At 42.4% G+C, this 22,085-nt stretch overlaps 1 protein-coding gene across 22 annotated transcripts in view; it reads left to right on the top strand.

Annotated features, from left to right (window-relative positions):
- The first annotated feature begins 8,088 nt into the window (after window positions 1-8,088).
- Window positions 8,089-22,085, top strand: part of DNM1 (dynamin 1) — a 104,103-nt gene continuing 90,106 nt past the window's right edge. For all 22 annotated transcript variants that reach the window (XR_012155249.2, XR_012155247.2, XR_012155250.2 and 19 more), the window contains exon 1: window positions 8,089-8,493. Coding sequence is in view for 18 of the 22 variants with exons in the window: in XM_073314334.2 (XP_073170435.1) it covers window positions 8,333-8,493 (161 nt within the window). In the remaining 4 variants the exon portion in view is untranslated. The remainder of the gene's footprint in view (window positions 8,494-22,085) is intronic.

Raw genomic sequence — 22,085 nt, 5'->3', positions numbered from 1 at the left:
AGCGCCCTCTTAGGCCAGGTTGTTACAATACTTTTGTATAACATGCTTTGGTGTAATGACTTGGTTTAAATAAAATATTTAATTTCAGTGAAACAGAAGATAACTGTCAACAAAGATGCATCAAGTTCTGTATTAATATGCCTAGTAAGGAATCTATTTGTCAAAAAACATTCCCTGAATCTTGTTTGTTGTCTGTATTGTTACAGAGATACTTGCTGACAGGTATTTTGAAATAAATTACCACAATAATTGAAACTGGTGTGATTATATTGTGTTATTTTGACAAATAAAATATGCAGAATTTTGCACAATTTTAAAATATTGTGCATAGAATTTTAAATCTTTTTTTTTTTGCACAGAATTCCTCCAGGAGGAAAATTTTCAGAAGCAGTTCCTGATTTCAGGATCCTCAATTTCTAGGTGCCCAACCTGAGGCGATCTTCAGAGGTGCCCAAAACTCCAGTTGAAGTTCATGGGGATGGTAGTATTCATCTATCCCACAGGCTTAGTTAATTAATGTTGTGAGCCTTAGTTAATTAATGCTTATGAAGCATCTCAAGATCCTATCATCCACTCTTTGTCCTATTGCCCCATAAACCTGTTCCCAATAGTTCTTGATTGATGGGCAGGTTCACTGTATATGAACTAAAATATTTATTTTGAGTGCACCCTCTCCACCACACTGGCAAATAACTTATATTAATTCAGAATTATTAATCTACTAATTCAGTCTCCCTAGGTTAAAATATATCATAGCTACTGTTTGACCATGTGAAATGCACAGAGAATTCTGCTTTACTTGAAATATTAATCACTTACCCAAGCATCTATTCTTGTCCAAATCCCTTTTGTTTTGGACAATATCATTCAACTTATTGTTTCCTTGCTTAGATCCCAACTTCAGTGGCGTTGCACAAGGGGCATATTTGACTCAGTGTCTTGTAAAGTATTTATCCTTTTAAAACTTTTTTTGTGAGAGGGTGAAGGTGTATAAGGTTGTTCAACAAATTTCCTGTTTCAGAAGTGAAGTGTAACAGAGCATATATTTCATGTGATTTTCCTAAAGGGCAAACTACATATCTGAAAACATAACAAATTATGGGCTGCATCCATTCCAGATAACTGTTCTTATTGCAACCACCTTGAAAGACAGAAATTCCTCTCCTTTTGAATAACTCAGAGAATCTGTTCAAAGTGCTGTAGCACAGAATAGGCACTTTAAAAGTGCATGTGTGTATATATATTCTTCTATATTGATAAACATGGTGGCAATCCTGTTCCCCCAACCCTTCATTAGCGTTTATATTCTTATGTCTATTTATAGAAGTCTCCTGGATGCACACAGGCTCAAGAACATGAACCACCTGGTGTAGGGTTACTCTATAAAGTTACCAACTTTCTAATCACACAAAACCGAACACCCGTGCCCTGCCCCTTCTCTGAGGCCCCCACCTTGCTCCATCCTCTGCTCTCCCCCAGCCTTACTCACTTTCACTGGGCTGGGGCAGAGAGTTGGGGTGTGGGAGGTGGTGAGGGCTCCACCTGGGTGTGCGGGCTCTGGGATGGGGCTGGGGATGAGGGGTTTGGGTGCAGGAGAGGGCTCCGGGTTGGGGTAAGGGGTTGGGGTGTGCGTGGCAGGGTGACTACTCTGGCTGGGGGTGCAGGCTCTGGGGTGGGCCAGGGATAAGAGGTCTGGGGTGCAGGAGGGGTCTGGAGATGAGGAGATTGGGGTGTGGAAGGAGGTGTGGGCTCCATCTGGGGGTGTGGGCTCTGGGGTGGAGCCAGGGATGAAGAGTTTGAGGTGCAGGAGGGGGCTCTGGGCTGGGGCAGGTGGTTAGTGTGCAGGGGAGTGAGGGCTCTGGCTGGGGGTGCAGACTCTGGGGTGGGTCTGGGGATGAGGGGTTTGGAGTGCTGGAGAGGGATGGGGCAGGAGATTGGGATGTTTGCGGGGGCGGGCTCCGGGAGGGAGTGTGGGTGTGGGACAGGACACTGGGCATTTTCTCCACAGGTCTGAGGAGTGAGAGTCAGCTCCCTGCAAGACAGCTCCTTGTCTTGTGGAGGTGGACTCTGCTAGCTACTTGCTCAGATTAATCACTTTTTAAGGGGTATAGTTTCAAACAAGGGCTTTCAAACTGCACTAACAATATCTGTGGGCAGGACTGTTTGCATGAGCTAATGGGGATTTACCCCCACAAAACCAGTGCACCTAGCTACATGCTTGCCTGGAAACAGATGGACCTGCAAATACAAGGTGCATTTATCCACAGGTGCATTTTTAGAAATTAATTAAAATGTGGCCCTAGATAATTTAAAACACTTTAAAGAAATAGTTTCTTTCACTTTCTTTTTCAATTTATTTGCGTGTCCCAAAGCAGGGCTTTCTAGACAAGAAAGCAATTGTGGTTTTCCCTGTCTATTTCTGCTTGGAAATTTCCTACTTATTTCCAAGTCTCTCTTTTCTTCCAGTAATTGCTATACAGGATGATCACATAGCTTTTTTTTTTTTTTTTAAACTAGTGCTACAAACTGCTGCATAAGTCATCAAGCAAGGAGATGCTTTGGAGTCATAAGGCATGCACCATCACATCTTGACACTCAGCAGATAGACTGTTCACTGCAAGGGTCTTACAGAAGCAGAAAATGAGGGATCTGAATTTGAGAGGTGCAGATTACCTCCAGCTCTCATTGAGATCAGTGAGTGATGTGGGTGATCAGAACCTCTTAAAATCAGATGACAAGTTCTTTCATATTTGTGCTTGGGGCTCCCGCTTTGCTGCCCATGATTTACATGACAAGAATTGTTGCAGAAGTCGTTAGGTAGACTCACTATGTGGCAATATTAATGAATCCTTACATCTGAAATGTGGCATACCGACATTGCATCCTCATTTACAAGTGCATCTGAAAACTGGGTAAAAGGCACTATGTTCTGTGCAGCTTTCAGTGTAATGTTAATGATAATTTACAGATTTTGAGTGAAAGCATCAACACAATTTACTGACATTTTCTGCAAATTTTTCACTCTTTTCTTCTCTCCTTCCCTAGTTTCTTGTCTGCATGGAGAAGGAGCTTGCTACTCTTGATAGTTTCCCCAGCACTCCTCTTGCCCCCTGCTGCCTCACCTGTATCAGGTACAGTAGCTTTTGTGATCAGAGGGTTCATCACTCTTCCTGAAATGAGGCAGGGTATAAAGAGCTCACATCAGACCTGTGGACAGTGTTTTCCCCAGGAATTGAAATGGGGGTGGAGGGGAGGGGTCAGCGCTAATGAGGGGTGAGACAGTGAGGGCGAAGGTGGGCTGTATGGCACCATAGTAAAAACTGAAAAATGTTTCATGACCATTTTATTAGATTTAAACTAATATTTTAAAATCACCACACAAATTAAAAGTTGCCTTCTCCAGCTTTCTAGGAAGCACAACATCTACATCCTTCTTGGTTTCTTGTTATAATTTTGCACGACTCTGTTAATGAGTTTCTTAAATGCAATGCGTTCATCTTTGGTGGCTTCTCATGTGTCTGGTACTTCCATTCCTTCAATTGATATGCTCATTAGTTCATTCACATGATCAGGCAGAAAGCAACTTATTTCAGATCACAAAATTCTATTAAATGATGAAAAAGAACACTCAGCTATAGCTGTTGTGACTGGGAGTAGCAAGAGATGAATTCATACTACTTTCACGTCAGGAAACAGCACAAAGATCGGGTTGAGCCACTAGTGTTGATAAAAAAGTTGAAGTTAAATCTTCATTCCTTTGTCGTACAATATTCCACTCTGTGTTCAAATTCTCTATTCTGTCCTGAGCACATGGCAGCCTCATTGCTGGTACTGCCTCACTCCACTCAACTCTCGGTGTTATATAGGACAGTAATCTGTAAAAAGCTATGTAGAGGTTGAGTTGAATCTAGAAGTCACTGTTGTAGATTTTTAAGAATCAAGTCTGCGTACTTTTTCAGTTGTCTTAACACACACTTCTTGTCCTCTTCACTAAGGATTCAATATAAATGCCTTCATTAGTCAACTTCTGGACTGAAGTCTTTGCTTCTTCCAGAACTTTTTCAATGGATAGCTCTGATTGATCCAAATGTAGCTTCTATTGCTGGACAAAGATCTACTACTGTTGTAGCAGATGCCTGGATGGCATTGTTTAATGACTCAAGTGGTTTCAACAGTAGACTTATGAGAGAGAACAGCAATAGTCTTCTCTGAACGTAGTAGCAAAAGTAATCCACCAGCCTCACTATTTAGCTCCATCCCATCTTTGGAGATACTTTCCAAAGCCAATAATAACGGCTGGAGTAATTTTAAGACAACAGCCAAGGATTGCTTATGAGAAAGACAGAGGGTTTTTGCAGGTTGGACTAATTTGAACTTCAGTCCTAGTGTATCCTCTATATTTTCCAAGATATCCAGTCTTTTTGGACTCTTGCTGAAAAAAGAATATAATGAAGACATGAAATTTATAGCTTTTTAAAATGTCTTTTGAAGAGCCTGCTGCTCATACTAGCGCTAGTTGGAGTAGATGGCCTTTGCAGTGTGTATAGGAGAGATTAGGATTACTTTTCTTTAAGCAAAGCTTGTACTCCACCATGTCTTCCAGAGAAGTTTGCAGCTCCATCAAATGCACAAGCAGCCATCTGTTTGGGGTCCAATTGACAGGCATTTAACTCTTCCAAGATGTGGGTTGTCACAGATGCAGCTGATGTGTCTTCTATAACTTGAACATCTAGAAATGCATCTACTGGCCTACCCCTGACATCAAGACAACATACATGAGGACTTAATACTTGATGCCCATTTGCATCAGTGCATTCATCAGCCATGTCTGCAAATTTTTTGAATGTGGCGAGAGAGTTCTTCAGTTTTTTCAACTGAAGAGTCTTTCACTGTCGCACCACATGCTTCTAGCCAGTTATTTGAGTTTCTTGCAGAAAAAGACAGTGAGCGTTTGCTGGTCTTGTTCGGAACCAGTGTTCAGCTTCAGGATGAACAAGTGACCATGCCCTTAACATTGGCCTCCAGTTTGTAGTATCTCTTGCCTAAATAGAAAGTAGGATGCCACAGCCATGTTGGTTCGCATGAACTGTATTGTGTCTCCAGCATTCTTAACAGCCTCCTTAACACTCACCGGTGTTGTCCTTGGTCAGTGGAGACTCAGAGTTCAGAGGTGCTTTCACATGAGTTCACCTCCCAGGTGGGGAGCAAGAAGGCACCTTGCTTGTTCCTCCAGCTGCTCACTGTTCGCTCTGGCCACTGTTGTTCATTGTGCTACCGTTCACTCCATCGCTCTATTGCCAATGGCCCCGCGCCGTCACCTTCTGCTGCCACCTGCCACTGTAACCTCTGTGAGTTGGTCTCTTGAGGTTTCACCGGCTCTCAGTGATTTCAGCTGAGCTCTCAGTGGGGGAACCTCACTGCTAGTACAGGCTGGGCCGTCTCTTCCACAGATATACTGTCCAACAGCAGGTCTAAGCACTTTAGACCTGATTATCAGTGATTTCAGCTGTAGTGGTCACTTAACAAAACAAAAGACTATCTATGGAGCCTAATCAGCTCTGTCTTTAAACAGTGGAGAGGGGCAGGTCAAATACTACTTGTGACTCAGGCAGACCATCAAGCAAAAAACCTGTCCCCACCCTCTCTCTTGATGCCCTCAATCAGCACAGGCTGAGAACAGTTCTACTGCCCTTTACTCATACAATAAGAATAACAACATTTCATTACTCCCCCTCCCCCTGCATTCAAGTGATTTGTAACCCAGCACCAGCCAAAATCTATCACTTGGGCAACACAGCTCTTTTGCTGGATACCTAGGTAGATTAGGCGTGAATGTAAATACAATCTGGTCCTGAAGCCTTTCCCCACAGCCCTCAGCTCATCACTAGTTGTCAGGGAGAGCTCATTTAGACTTTGCTTACAAATCATAATTTGAAATTATTAGGTTGGCCAACATCACCAAAATGAATGCACTGACATTGTCATAAAAAACAGCAGCTGTATAAGGAAGCTAGTCTATGTTCATACTTTTCAAATCTATTATACTTTTTCAGATACATGTATTTTATCATACACTTTATATGCTTTTAAAGTGTGTATTAATGTTTCAATTTTAATTCAAATTTCCAAACAATCACTAAATTGGCAACACTGCATGTAACTAGTTCACAAAACTGCGGGGGGTGGGTTGGAAAATTCAGGGAGGGTATAAACCCCCCCTAGGGGGGGTGTAGGAAAATCTCTGACTGTGGACTCCACAAAAGTTGTGTGTGTGTGGCTTGAGAGCCAAAGATTATTAGTAATTTAAATTCTAATTTAACGAAAAATAAATATGAAAGTAAGAATAGCTGAGTGAGAACTCACAAGAAATCCAGTTGTTGCATCCCTTCTCTCCCTTCCTCTGGTTATATTAGTCAGATTTTTTTTTAAGGCATGAATGTCAGTTGCTGACACAATGCACTGTCAATGTTCTTTTGCAAGCCTTTTCTAAGAGAAACACAAATGTTTAAATTTAATTTCAGATCTCATAGGGAACAGAACGATCCTAAATGATAATTTCTGGAACATAAACTCACTCAGAGTGACATGCCTGTTTAGTATGTTAAACAGCCAGATGGGGGTCCAATATTTGGATAGTTTGATGGTGCTATTGCTAGCAAAAAGTGTTGATAGCTGCAATCAAATACAATCAATTTTATGACAGGTTTCAGAGTAACAGCCGTGTTAGTCTGTATTCGCAAAAAGAAAAGGAGTACTTGTGGCACCTTAGAGACTAACCAATTTATTTGAGCATGAGCTTTCGTGAGCTACAGCTCACTTCATCAGAAGTGAGCTGTAGCTCACGAAAGCTCATGCTCAAATAAATTGGTTAGTCTCTAAGGTGCCACAAGTAATCAATTTTATGTAAATTTTAGAATTGCTGATTACAGCAAACCTCTGGTAAATGGCAGTTTTCCTATCAAGATGGTGGGGGGGGGAAGAGGGGGAGAGGCCTGCAAACATTTACATTGCCAGAGTGAAATACTTTGACCCTGACCTGTAAGGAATATTTTTATTTTTACCAAGGATACTTTCAGGTTAATTAGGGCCCTAAATATTATTTTTGTAAAAACATTATTTTGCAAACTAAGCCAAATAGTTCCTCTTTATTATCTGAGCCTTTTAAAAAAAATCAGTGGAAACACATAACATTAAACATTTCCCTGCATTTTTTGTAAATCAAACATAGCAGCAATGTGCTAGTGCATTACAATCAGAAATTGAAACTGACTGGGAACAAAAGTGAAATGCATTTCTTCATTGTTCCTACTCTGGGAAATTCAAAAAGCAAAGATCAAACAGGAGCAACAGTGAAAAGTAAATTAAAAGTAAAATAAAATAAAATAAATAAACGTCTACTTTAGTGATTAGTAAACTAGGTAAGGGCACTTTCAAGAACAGAGATTATTTACAGAGATATTAGTTAAAAATATATTTAGCTGTTAATCTGCAGTGTGTCTTGAATATTTAAAGTCAGCACTGATTTACTGCGTTTTGGGAGGAGTGAAATATTCTTGGCTTCTTCATTATAAATATATCAGGGATTATGCAGACCCTCCAGATTTCACATTCTGGAGGGTTGATTTTAATGCCAATTTTGAACCCCCCTTTTGTGTTGGAGAATTGTGTTGTGTTTCCCTGAGACACTGGAAGCCTCCCTTATTCTAGTGTCCCGGCTTGGGAGCAGATCCCAGGCTACGGAGGCAGGTACCCTAAAGACACCTGGCTCACGGCTTCAGAGTAACAGCCGTGTTAGTCTGTATTCGCAAAAAGAAAAGGAGTACTTGTGGCACCTTAGAGACTAACCAATTTATTTGACCATGAGCTTTGGTGAGCTACAGCTCAGAAGTGAGCTGTAGCTCACGAAAGCTCATGCTCAAATAAATTGGTTAGTCTCTAAGGTGCCACAAGTACTCCTTTTCTTCTGGCTCACGGCATAGCTCCCTTTAGCAATCCCTGTGAACTACAACTCCCATGAAGCTCTCGGCCCTCAGGAGGGAGCCCTCTATCGGCCATTGCTGGTACGTGCGCTTTAAATCCCGTGAGGAGCCCTGTGGCTAGCGGGCTTGAGCTGGCAGTCGGGATAGCAGCGTTGCTGCAGAGATCCAGGGACCCAGGTTAGGTGGAGAGTGGAGGGCAAACCAACCCACCACGTAGCTGTGAGGTGGGGACAACCCCTGATGAGGGCTTGGGGGGCCAAACCCCAGCAGTAAATCCTTTGCAAAGCAAGCGGGGAGAAAGAGGGCTTTGCGTTGCAAGCCCAGGAGGCGAGAGCCCAGGCGGAGCTGCAGACATGGGGAACCGAGGGATGGAAGACCTCATCCCCCTGGTCAACAAGCTCCAGGACGCCTTCGCTTCCATCGGTCAGAACGCCGACTTGGACCTGCCCCAGATCGCTGTGGTGGGGGGACAGAGCGCCGGCAAGAGCTCAGTGTTGGAAAATTTTGTGGGAAGGTAAGATTTATAAACTATAGACGATTATAGGGGATGTTATGAGGGCTGATGTCCCCGATGCATCTGTGTTGTGCAATGCATTGCTCAATGGACATGCAGTGCAAAGCTTAATGCAGTGCAATCCAGGACAGGGGAGGGGGGCTGATCTTGCTCCTCTGAACTTGGAATTCGTACTGGAGATGGATCATCCCAGCCCCTGCGACACACACAGATCCTAGTGCCGGGATTGCACTGCACCCTACAACGCAGAAATCAGGAGTCTCTATGACCGGTGACATTCCCTTGATTGGTTTCAGAGTAACAGCCGTGTTAGTCTGTATTCGCAAAAAGAAAAGGAGTACTTGTGGCACCTTAGAGACTAACCAATTTATTTGAGCATAAGCTTTCCTGAGCTCAAATAAATTGGTTAGTCTCTAAGGTGCCATTAGTACTCCTTTTCTTATTCCCTTGATTGTCACCTTCACTAGCAGGGGAGCCCTCCCCTCAGCATAAGATTAGAAGCGCATATGTGCGTATAAATGTCCGCTTTGAAATGGTAATATCTGATTGGGAACTGATCAAAGCAGATCGATGCTGGGCAGCATATTGCTTGGTGGGCTGGGAGGGGCGGGGGGAGTGTGTGTGAAAGAGGTTAAGAGGAGGATGAGGCACCAGACAAATCCTGCTTTTGGAGTGACTAATGCACAAAAGAAGCCATTTGTTTGGGGGTGGAGAGGGAGTAAGAAGGAACCGAGCTGATGTGTTGTCCACATCACAGGAGATTTAATGGTTTTAATCCTCAATCATTTATTTATTTATTTATGGGAGCTAAATACAAGAAGGCAGAATCCTGGGGATGAGCAGGATGGTAGGATGTCCCCCCTCACCCCTGCTGCTGGAGGACAATTGCTGCTGGGCACTGGCAGGGTGGGGAGGATGAGGAGTAGTGGAGGAAGGCACTGTTTCAAGGAGAGAATGAATAACATAGATGGTTGTATAGAATGTACAGAAAATTAATGGAAATCCAGTAAAGCACAGACAAAGGCTCCATATGTTATGTAATGTCAGGGATAGAAATGTCAGAGAAAAATAGCCATACTCTGGGGTGTCCCTTATTTTTATCACACATTAGAGACCTGCAAGCCAGAGCCAGAAATGATACAGCTTCCACATAATTTTCTAAAATGAATTATCTATGGTGATTCTAAAAAATACTGATCAGTTAATATTGTGTGTGCAGATAAATAACGGTATACAATCCCTGTTAAATACCAAGATGCCCGTTAGCCATTGTGATCTGAACAGATCATCAAGACTAGATTTCTTATTTGTTTTAAGTTTCACCCTGAAGAATCCCACAAGGTGAAATGCTAGGAAGAGTATGCTCTCATAGCATGTCCTCTGCTCCTGATTGTGTCTGGCTAGATACAGGACATGCCTTGAACGCTACACAGCCACCTAAAGATGGATGTGCTTGTTGTGAGGCTGAGCAGTAGTGGAATTTAAGTTCAATTTCATCCCCTCCCCACCCCCCTTCTCTGTCCTCCATGGTGGATGCCATGTCAGGAGCTATGGGGAGAAGCAGAAAAAGCAGTGGTTATTCCCCTATGTGCTCAACTCCCTGGGTGCTACCATTTTGTGACAGAAATATTCTGGTGCTTTCCCTTCATGTGACCTTCACAATAATCACCAGCAGCTTCAACAAATAGCTGGTGACCAGGGAAGGTGGTCTGCACACACATATTATACACAACACCTGGAGTGCATCATGAGCTTGTTTGTAGCTTGGTTAATCCTTCCCTATTAGGCATTGCTATCCTCTATGACCAGGATGCAGGTTGCTGCTGATTTCCCTCGGAGGAACTGCTGCTGTGACAGAGTGTTAGATTATTTTCTTCCACAAACTGTATTCTCCCTTTTCTTTCCCTGCTTTGTTGCGTGGGCGCTCTCTCTCTTCTTCTTTTGCCCCCTCTAGTCCTTGCACTATGACATCTACTAACAAAATTATTTTTATAACTCTTTTATCATTGAAAGAGCCTGTAATGAGCCTGAATAGGTCCATCTTTGGCGGTATATGAACAGAATGGTCCAATATGCTGTACAGGGGCCCAGGTGTCCCTGAGCTATGGGAGACAGTGTGCATTAGGGAGATGCCACTTTTGCTGTTTCTGGGGAAAAGAAAACAGAGCAAGAATCAGAGTAGTTGTTTAAACAAAACCCCCCATCGTTGCATATTCAAAAGAGCCTGAGATTCTTGCTTGCTGATTTTCAATGGTTTACTTTAGAACCTATTGGAGATCCCATTCTTATTAAGTGTTCCTGGGAATCATGGTGAGGGAAGGACTTCCAGAAGCCTCAGCTATAAGTATTATTTATTTGTATTACCACAGTGTCTAGGAGCTCCCAACATGGATCAGGACCCCATTGTGCTAGGTGCTGTACAAATACAGAACAAAAAGATGGTTTCTGCCCCAAAGAGCTTACAACCTACTGTGATCAAACCTGTTGAGAAGAGAAAAAGGGTTCCCAGAACTGTTAGCGAGCAAAACCCTGGTTAGCCTGTTGGGTTTATTGCTTCCATGACCCCTGAATGCTGAGAGTCAAATCTATCTTTTATGGAAGTTCTGAACAGTGACTGCTGCAATGATGTACCAGGTATGGCCAATGAGCAAGAACAGTATCAGAGCGAATAGTTCCTTTCCTTTAGATCTAGCAAGCAGAAGGGGACAAACTGTAACTCCACTGACTCCAATGCACAGCTGCAGAGTTTAGCTGCCTGACAGAGGGTAAATGAACTGATTTGGGGGAGGGATAGCTTAGTGGTTTGACCATTGGCCTGCTAAACTCAGGGAGAGTTCAATCCTTGAGAGGGCCATTTAGGGATCTCGTGCAAAAATTGGGGGTTAGTCCTGCTTTGAGCAGGGGGTTAGACTAGATGACCTCTTGAGGTCCCTTCCAACCCTGATATTCTATGATTTATATTATCCATAATTTTCCAATGATCTCTGTCTCAGTAGGGCTCATGACCTCACTGCATCCTATCAGTTATTTCCATGGTAGCACATTACGGTGCCAGAGCTTTTAGGATAATGAAGTAATGAAGGGTACCCACACAGGAGCTGACAGGACAAGATTGTTCACGGAAATAATTGGAGGGAAAATGGAAAACGCGTCAAAGGGAACTATTGACTTCTTCCATTTGATGCCATTAGGTGGCTGGGTGGCTCATGGGATTGGTAATAGATATGAAATCTCTTGCCACAGAAAGTACCTGTCTACATTACAAAATGAATTGTGTTTAAATATGGCTGTGACCCAGCCAGGTTCTAAGGTATTTTTTTCCTTGTTTGTGTGGACAGAGAAAGTCATGTTTGGGAGCCATGCTTTAATCTTCACTGGTATCTCAGCTAAAACATGGTTCCTTAACATGTTTATGACATGTTTTTTTTCTGTTCAGACAGGGAGGAAGAATCTGTGTTATAACATGGCGGGAACACACACATTAAAACATGATTATTGCTATGGTGAAACCTATGTCTCCAGTTTTTTTGGGATCAGGCTGTGGGTGAGATTGAGTCATCACCACCTGACAGCTGTTTAGTGCACAATATGAAATGAGTGGTGGGTCTCAGCCTAGTTCCACATGGACAGCTAGCCACATTAAAAAACAAACAACACAATACAATTGACAGTAGCTGGTCCTTTTGATAAAGGTGTCTCAGCAGAGAGGCCGAAGGCTGAATGTGTCATGAAGATTAAACTCCCCTCTTAATTCTAGAGGTAGTTCCTCCAGATCACACCAGCATGGTAGAATGGGGATGGTTTCACTAACATCACACCTGATCTGTGGATAAACAGGACTTCAGTCTCTAGGGCTTCCAATCCAGCATCTTCTGCTGACACTAACATTCAGTGTATGCTGAAATTTTCAAAATACAGAGGAACTACACTGAATGCAATAAATGTTATTTTGATTGATATCTTATCAAACAAGTACTTCTTCTGAGTGCAGTGGTTTGCTAGTCACTGCTAATTACTATCCCAGTATCACTTACGCTGCTGTTAACGGATTACCCAACAATGCAAAGCCTGTATTTATAATGGCAGATGTTGATGCGGCTGCTATATGTGCGTCTGCTGCTGAGGTCTCAGCATGGTGACTAACACCAGATGATGATGGTAAAACCCTCTAATGGTGTGGGATGAGCCTGATAGAAGAAAGGCAGCTGACATTTCTTTTCCCAGACTGGTTTATGCTGGGGCCTCAGAGCTGGCAGGAAGCTTAGTTTTGGTCCTCCCTAAGCATTGGCTGCTGTGGATGTGCTACCACTAGGACAACATCTTATGACATCACCCTCCCCTTTTTGTTCGTGATGCCTATTTGCTACTTCAGAGTGTCTGCCTGAATTGGCCCTACAGACTGCCAATGTTGGATGAATGGCTTGGATTGAGTGAGTAAAGCATGGGGATAGTTGAAGCTGATCTAATTTGAAATTGGACTTCCCAAATAGAGAGTCTGTAGGCAAGAAAATGGGGACACAGTTATTTCCAAAGTCCAGAAATGTTCACTCTCCTTTTATGGCACATGGCAAAATAAGTAGATAAATAAAAAGATGCCCTGCTGTCTAGCGATCTCAACGCATTTTAAAGACATGAGATAACTAAGCCTTCCAATATCCCAGGAAGTAGGAAACTATTATCACTATTAGATGAAAGAACTAAGATGCAGTGCTGCTAAGTCCGGAGTCACACAGCAATGAGAACCAACCCAACATTTTATTAGTCCCAGACCTGAGCATTAGCCTCAAGACCTTCTTCCCTCATAAAAACTTTTATATCCAGATCAAGCCCCTTCCAAAGATGGAATACTTTCCATGCCGAGTATGGAATCTTATGCCTTGTCCACACACACACTTGTACGGTTTTAACTATACAGTATAATTAAAGCGGTACAAACCACTGTGGAGGATCTAGTTCTACTGGCATAAATGTGCTCATAGTGGTATAGCATATTCCCATATGGGAAGAGGAGCTCTACCAGTGTAAGGACCTTCATGCCAGGATAACTCTGGCCACACTAGGGATTGTACTGATATAAGTATTTCAGTAAAAAACCCCACACCCCTAACCAACATAGTTATATGTGTACAAAAACTTGGTCTTAATGTATTTGCCTCAAGGGGATGCTCAGCATATAGGTGAAAGAATACAAAGGAACAAATATAAACCTAAGCCCTGCCAATACTAAGCTAGAACCTTTAGAAAAGTGTTTTGCAATAGACTGAATACAAGGCTAGGAGCCAAGAACTTTGTTCTGGATTTTATTTGGCCTCTGACTCTTTGGTGAGTAATTTAATGTCTCTGTGACTCATTCTCCGCACCTGTAAAATAGGGATAGTGATACTTGCCTACCTCTCAGAGATGATGATATGAAGCTTAATTAGGAGATATTTGTAAAATGCTTTGTAATGGAAAGGCGCAGTGGCATTATTTTAGATACAGTGCTGCCTAGAAATTCCCTCAGAAAAGGCAATCTTCATGGACACATATTCTCAAAAAGCAAAAGATATCTCAGGAGCACGCATTGGCCTGTCCAGGTACAGCAGGGTACATCACTGCTCACTCTGTCATCCTCAAAATGTATGGAGCTGAAACTTCTCTCTTGAGCAAACACTATGGCTGAAATAGTCAATGCTGCATATGTGAACTCGGGGTCCAGAGGTCCCAGGCAGTTTTGAAAATCTCAGCCTGTCGGTATTCTTGTGTCACTGTTCAGAGTAATGCTCAGCATTTATATATTACTTTAATGGTCAGATTTTAATTTATACCAAGAGCCCTTTAGACAACTCTGGCAGCATAAAGGGGCCTTAAAGTGGGTGTAAATGTGATTCATGCTCTCTTTGGGACCCCTTTTCACATCCAGAGTGCTGTAAAGGGACCTTAATGTGGCAAACCTTAAAAGCATTATACAATACACACACACCTGTGAGGAAAGTGATGAATAGTATCCCTATTTTGAAGACTGAGGCATGAGGGGTGAAGTGACTTGTCCAGGGCAATAGAGGTTGATAGAGTGAGAGAACTCCTACTCCTAGCCCTGGGCTCATGCCTTTTAACGGAATCCATTTATATTCCAACACCTGAATTATAACCTTTTTGTTTGTTTTAGCTGTATGTGTACATCCAAACAGTGGTAAGCCTCTGGGATTTAGTAAAGAACATACATCCATTTTCCTAAGATTAATAAAAAGCAACAAAGTACAATGCAGCACAAGAATAAATGTACATAGCATGCCATGATAAACCACAAGAAAAAGGAATTAACTCAAGAGAAATGTACATAGCTCTCAGCAATTGCCTGCGAAAGGAAGAGCATTTGAGCCAAAATATGACATGGATGATCAGAATATTGTAAACAGAGAATATAAATATATCACTGCAAACCTAGATAGCCCTGCTGCAACTCTTGTTCATGTGATTTGTCCTGTGGCTACTCACATGAGTGAGGATGCAGACTCAAGCCCTAAATAAACACCAGTTTCTTTGTATATTATATATCATCACTATTTCCTGAAGCAGTTCCCAGAGGTCTCACACCCTAAGAACCACTACACTTTTCACCTTGGCTCTTTTGACATTTTCCTACACTGTAACGTAAGTGTCGACCTTGTCTTCACTAGGGGAAAAAAGTGTGTTCTTACCATATGTTTGCTAATATGTGGTAATTAACAAGGGGTAAAATCCTGGTGAAGACAAGTTAGTTGTAGTTTTAATGTGTGTTAGCACATCAAAGTAAACCCTAGGCTCCCCTAGGGCTTACCTCAACCTGCTAACATGTGAAAACTACAAACTGCCTTGTCTTCACCAGGATTTTATCATGTGTTAATTACCACGTTAGCTGACATGGTAAGAACACACCTTTTTTCCTAGTGTGAACACACCCCCTCCTCCTCCTCCTTGCACTTCAATAGTGCCTTTCATCTGAAGCTGTCCTAGCATTCCAAGCATTAGTTAATCTTCCCAATACTCTGCTGAAGTAGGTAAATGTTAGTATGCCAGTGTTACAGGTGTTAAACTGAGGCACAGAGCTGCTAAGTGATCTGAGTGCACACTGAGGCCAGGCCCACACTACAAATTTACATCGGTATAACTACTACGTCACACAGGGGTGTGAAAACTCCACACCCCAAGCGATGTAGTTATACTGACTTAACCCCCAGTGTAGATAGAGCTATGTCAATGGGAGAGCTCCTCCCACTGACATAGCTACTGCCTCTTGGGGAGATGGATTACCTACACCGATGGGAGAAGCTCTCCTGTTGGCATAATAGCATCTTCACTATAGCAGCACTGCTGCACCATACGTGACGACAAGCCCTTCGTCAGGAACAGAACTCAGGAGTCCTGAATACCAGTTCCCTGCCCTAATCACTAGACTTTCTAAAGACAGCGCATATAAACGTTCACCATGTTGTACATAATTATGTACAATATAATGATGTGAAGTTAGAGAATTAAAGGCAAGTGTTTTGAGACCCAACTTGAGACATTTCGGGACTGATTTTCAGAGATGCTGAGCAGCCACAGCTCCAGTTGAGTGGGTGCCTCAAGTTTGGTTACAGAAATTGAGGTGCTCCAAATCAGAGGCCACATCTGTAAATGTTGTCCTAATACAGTAAAATAAGATAAAAATGTTAACCCCTCCCTTGCCTGGCTTAGGGCTTGATGCTTCAAGATGTTGAGCATCCCCAGCTCGCACTGACTTAGGGTTTGATCTTGCCCCAAAGAAGTCTGTGGGATTTTCCAAATAGAGGATGCTTAGCATGCAGGATAAGCCCCTGAGAGAGCAACTAAGTTAACATAAAAGTTAATGAATCAAAGAGAAACTGTCTCTTGCTGTTTTAGTTGCACGAGCAAAGTTTGCCATGGTGTATTGAGCAGAGATTTTATTTGTAAGCAGGAGCCAAACCTATGTGTGCTCCACCCATATGAACCAATGCTAGGATTTTTTATTCAGTGCACTTAGTGTAGCAAAACCAGAGGCGTGGCTAAGGGGGTTATAGGCAGCCACCCAAAATGTAATGGTTTTCTGGCCAGATGCCCACGATAAAATTAACTTCTTTTGGGGAAGCCTCTCAGAATGAAAAGTAACCTGCTACCAATACCCATAGTCAATCCACTGCCTTCATGAGACACAGGCTAAATGGAATTTTTAAAAATATCTTTGGGTGTAATCCTTTCCTTCCTTCTTTGCAATGTATAATGAAGCAAGTCATGGCACAACTGGTAGGGAGGAGAACTGCAACTAGATCTGTATTTTAAAAACACCTCACTGTTATGATGCATGATAGAAAACGTCTTTGCAACAGGACAACACTCTCATCACAGTTAAACAGCGTCCCCTCTGATCTCAGAACTGTTTTTGCACATTCTGATTCAGAAAACTGGAACACCAACGGAGGGGGACACATAAGTAAGTGGGTAGGTGGGACTTGTGGCTAAAGAACAAGCCTAGGTCTCAGGGGGCCTAAATTATATTCCTGGAACTGCCACTCAATTTCTGTATCTTACTTCCCCATCTGTACCCTACTACTTAAGTCATAGATGTGATACAATAACCTATGTCACATCATACATAATCTTAATTCATGAATGGAAGTGCTCTGATCTTAACATAGAGGGTGCAAGAGAAGTGTCAATAGTTATATGGGAAAGAAAGGGTCTCCCTTTTATTAATAGCTAAATCCAAGCTCTTCAGGAATAAGGACAACGATATTCATCTTGTAGTTCTTTAAAATGAAGGAGCAGTATTCTTATTTACTGAGATGATTTGCCAGAGAGCTGTAGACATCCATGCAATTCACATTTACCAGCTGATATCAGGAAGAAATTTCCTCCTTGGGACAGTACTGCACAGTTAAGTGTATTATATGGAGAGTTTGTGCCTTTCTCTAAAGCAGCCAGCATTGGCCACTTTCAGAGATAGACTACAAGATATGATGGATCTGGTTATGATGCAGCAAGAAGCAGGATACCAGACTAGATGGATCACTAGTGTGTTTAATTGTAGCACTTCCTACATTCTCACATATATAGCCATGCAGAGAAACATGGAGAGCTGTGTACATTGTAAGCTCTTTGGGACAGGGAATGTCTTTTACTATATGTTTATACAGTACCTAGCACAATGGGGCCCTGATCTGACAAACAATAATGATTAATAACACAGTACTGATAATAGGAAAAAAAGAGAAGTATAAATCAAGATTGTGTTGGAATAGGGGCTGTTCCTATTATGGCTTCTATTATGGTTAGATTTATCTGGTGAGAAAAGTATATGCTTCAATCATGAACCAGAACAGAAAGCACCTCAATGATTGTAAGTCACATGGATCTGTGCACAGGGAAGTGATCAGTTATTCCACCGACCCTAGGTCAGAATACAGCTTAGGACTTCAGGATGTCTAGAGTCACTATCTCAACCAGTCTGCTCAGACCTGGAGGGCTCCAGATGCCAGACTATGTAAGGGGTACTGGTTCTGACAGCTCCAAAATGCTCTCTTCTTTTTCTTCCCCAGACTCTTTATCTAATTTCATCTATGGCATTTGTAATGTATCCATCATAGCATCTAGGCATTAATTTACATATTATTTACCTGGACCGATCTGATGGGTTTTAGTCACAGAAAGTATTTTTTCTCATTGCTTATTACTAAATATAAATATTAGGGTGGTAGTGAAGAGTGGCTGAAGATGATGCTCGTGAATGTTCCTCTCTTATTCATCCTTTCAGTATTTATTAAAGCAATACCACTGTTTTAATGGTTTTAAAATTATATTAACAGCTTGATTTAAGCTCAAAAGTCAAGATATTCAGAACAATTAATAATAGGTTGCACCTAAGTAGAGCTTTTTATCTTCAAAGTGCTTTGCAATCATTCACTAATAAATAATTGTCTATGAGGTAAAGTCGTTAAGTATTGTCTTAATCCCCATTATAAAGATGAGGAAACCGAGCCAGAGAGGTTAAGTGACTTGCTGAAGGCCACACAGTGAATGAGTGTCAGACTTGTGATCAGCAGTCAGGAGCTCATGGCTCCTAGTCAGCTGCTAAGTCTGATTCTATTCTTGCTTACATCAGTTTTGTGCTGATGTAGTTCCACTGACTTAATTGGAAGTGCTGCTGATTTACACCACTGTAAGTAGGAGAAGAATGGAGCCCTGAGTCTGAAATCTGACCCTAAATCCATCTGCAAATATGGTATGTAAAACCTCCCATGGTTCTCGATTCTGAAGTCTTTGCTAGACCCAGGCATAATGGAGGGGATGAAGGATGGAATTTCAGCTTTAAATGCTCAATCTCTTCTTAACATTTTGTGTGAATTAAGTGTTTATGAAGATATACTGGGGACAGATGCTGGGCACATTTCCCCAATGCAGTTATTCCTGCTGCCCTGCCTAGTGTTGCCAACTCTTGTGATTCTATTGAGAATCTCACGATTTGTTGTTCTTAATTTGATTCCTGCATCTGGGGCTTTATCAACTAAAAATCTCAGCTGTTGTATTAAAAAAAAGTGAGTTTGTAGCCTCCGTGTTGCAGAAAAGAGCTTGAAAATGTGATCCACTAACTGCTCCAGCACCCGGAGACAAATAAAAAGAACTCCAAATGTATTGGTTTAAAAATCTTGAGATTTTAAATATAATCTCATGTTTTTTGGTACATTACTCATGGTTTCTGAATGCTTGTGGCTGGCAACACAAACCTGGGCCTCTCCTAAGATTGTCAGTCATGACAAGCTATGAGATATGCAAAATGGGATTTGGGATGAGCTCAACTCCTTTCCACTTGTGACTTAAGAATTGAACTCAGGACTTGGGGAATAAAAATGCTGTTTTAATAACCCACTCCACCAACACCACCCCTCCTTACTTCTCACTTCCTGTTTCATATGGGTCTAGGTCACACTGTTAAAGCTACACGGATGAAGAGTGAAGGTTGAATTCCCTGGTGTGTAATGCTACTGTAACGAGTATCAGGAATTGTCAAGATCCTGTTTATCATGCCAGTGCAATCATTTTGTAGCAATGACTCTGCACCCTGGATATAAGATGGCAGAGGTGCCAGGGCAGGATATGGTCCCCCTGAAAGAGGACACATCAGATTAAACTGATACTGCCATAGATCTTAGCTAACGGGCCAAGGAGTGTGGCTGAAGCATTGTAAAAACGTTAAGATTGTGCATAAACTGTAGCCATGTTTCAGAGCAGAGTTTCCTTCTCAGCTGTATGAAAGGACTTTTTCTCAGAACATCAACAAGCAGAAGTCCACAGAGACACTGAGTATTCACTTCTCAACATCTGCAAAAAAAATTTTTTTTTTTTTTTAGAGCAGACCTAATCTGCCCATGAGAGCACTAGAAAATCTGTTATTCTGCCTTCCTCAGATAGGGGAAAAAAGCCTGTACTGGTTTCCTGTACATTGGGACGGAAAAAGGCCTAAAGGCAAAATTGTGAAGCCCATGTTCATTACCCTCAGTGCAGGTCTAGCCTGAGTATAGACTAGTCTTTTAGGATCTGGCCCTCTGTTTTGAGGGTGACAATTAACAGACCACTTTTCAATTCAGAAAGCCTTTCCCCATCCATACAGTTTATAAACTTCTAAGAACAGGGGTTTATAATGAAAAAAACCAATTGCCTCCTCACCATACATCCTGATGTCTCCCTCAAGGTGTGTCTACAAACACAGCAGCTGGGAGGTGTACTTCTAAGCTTGGGTAGACATACATGCGCTAGCTCTGCTCAAACTGGTACACTAAAAATAGCAGTGTGGCCACAGCGGCACAAGCAGCTGCTTGGGCTAGCCACCCAAGTACAAAGATACCCAACACCCCGTGGGTATGTGCTCAGGCAGCTACCCTGGGCTGCTGCATGTGCGGCCGTGGCCACACTGCTATTTTTAGGCTCCAGTGCGTGTGTCCACTCGCACTGGGCATTATAGTTCCCAGCTTTCTGTACAGACGTACCCTGAGGGAACAGTTCTGCACTGGCAGGACAATGCAGTGGATGACATAATAAGTCTCTTATGGGCTTGATTCACTCACACATTTTGTATAGACGTAGCTACATTAACTTCCCTGGAATTACTCCTGATTTATGATGGTCTGAGACTAGGGTAAGGTCCTTTGATTCTAATAAATACACATATAAAGGTTACTGCTCGCTCTCTCTCGCTCCGGCTGCTGTGATCTCTTTGGTAATCTCTGGCTATTTCTTAAGCTGATTGTGCTTTTACTTCTAATAGAAACGCCTCTATGTATAGCTGGGAATTGCCTGAGCATGGTGGCAGCCTCAAGTGGAAAATTGTGGCCAGATGGGAATGAGGGCCAAAAGGCAGAGTGAACTCTAGAGATCTCTGATGGGGTGGTACATGATGTGTCATTCTGCAGAGCCAGTCATTCTGCTTCAGCCCCAAAACCAGGTCACCTCTTTCACTTCAGCGTGGATGTTGGAAGAGTCATAGCAGGATTTCTCTTTCTTGGCTGCATGCAGTTTCTGCTTTCTCCACGGGTTATTCATTGTGTCTGTGATGTTGACTTTCTCCATTTGAAGCCTTGCTGGAGAGTACTTGACACTCTGGATACCCAGCAGAGGAGGAAGGATCCACTGATAATGAATTTTATTGGCTTTTATTTTTTTAATGGCAACATGTTTAAAAGTGGCCCCTAATTCTGAGTGTCTCCGTTTTGAGCAGCATCAATTCAGAAACTTTAAGGTGTCTCAAACTTGGCACCAAAGACTGAAGCACCCAAAATCAGAAACCACTTTTAAAAATTTGGTTGCAGCGCTTTTTTGTTGTTTTGGTTTGTGTACAGGGAAAGGGGCTTTGGGTGATTTTTTTTTTTTTTCTTCCTTAAGAAAGTGAAGGATAAGGAACAGGAGTGATGAGAATGGAAGTCCAGGGTTTTATCTGCTGCCTGCTTGTTCAAGTCAGTCCTCTTCTCACATTACTATTCCAATGGATCCCTGTCTTGACCTAGAGGAATCACTTGGTGTGACAGAGGAGTTGAAGCTCTGTTAATTTAAAATGGGTCCCAATCCTGACCTAGAAACATTATCTTCTTCTGGGGTGAGAATGGAGATTCAGCCTCCATGACCAATCACTCCTGGAGCTGTTGTTCCCTCCTTTAGTGCTGCGAGGTTTGGAAATCAGACTGTCTGATTTTTACACTCAGTATAATGCCTGGGGTTTGCTCTACTGGAGGTGTTAGTGATCAAGCTACGGTTTCTCATGGTTTAGGGGAGCAGCGTCTCTGACACAGCATGTTTTCAGCCAGTGTGATCCTAATTACATCTGAAAGTGCAGTGGTGCAAGATACAGCAAGGAACCTGGTAATGTTCCTGCATCCTCTTCCAGGCAGACAGGGACTGGAGGTATACAACACCATTTTAATGTTCTCTCTAGGACAGCAGCATATCTTCAAACAGTCGGTGATAACATGCATGCGTCCTGGAGAGGCGGCCCTCTCCTGCAATGCCTGTGCCTCTAATGCACAGCCTGTGATAACTCGTACAGATCCTCGGAGTCTACCTTCTGCTCCACAACACTTTCCTCC

Source organism: Lepidochelys kempii, chromosome 16, assembly GCF_965140285.1.
Source record: "Lepidochelys kempii isolate rLepKem1 chromosome 16, rLepKem1.hap1, whole genome shotgun sequence".
Lineage (NCBI taxonomy): Eukaryota > Metazoa > Chordata > Testudines > Cheloniidae > Lepidochelys > Lepidochelys kempii.
This window is presented reverse-complemented; position numbering and strand designations above follow the sequence as displayed.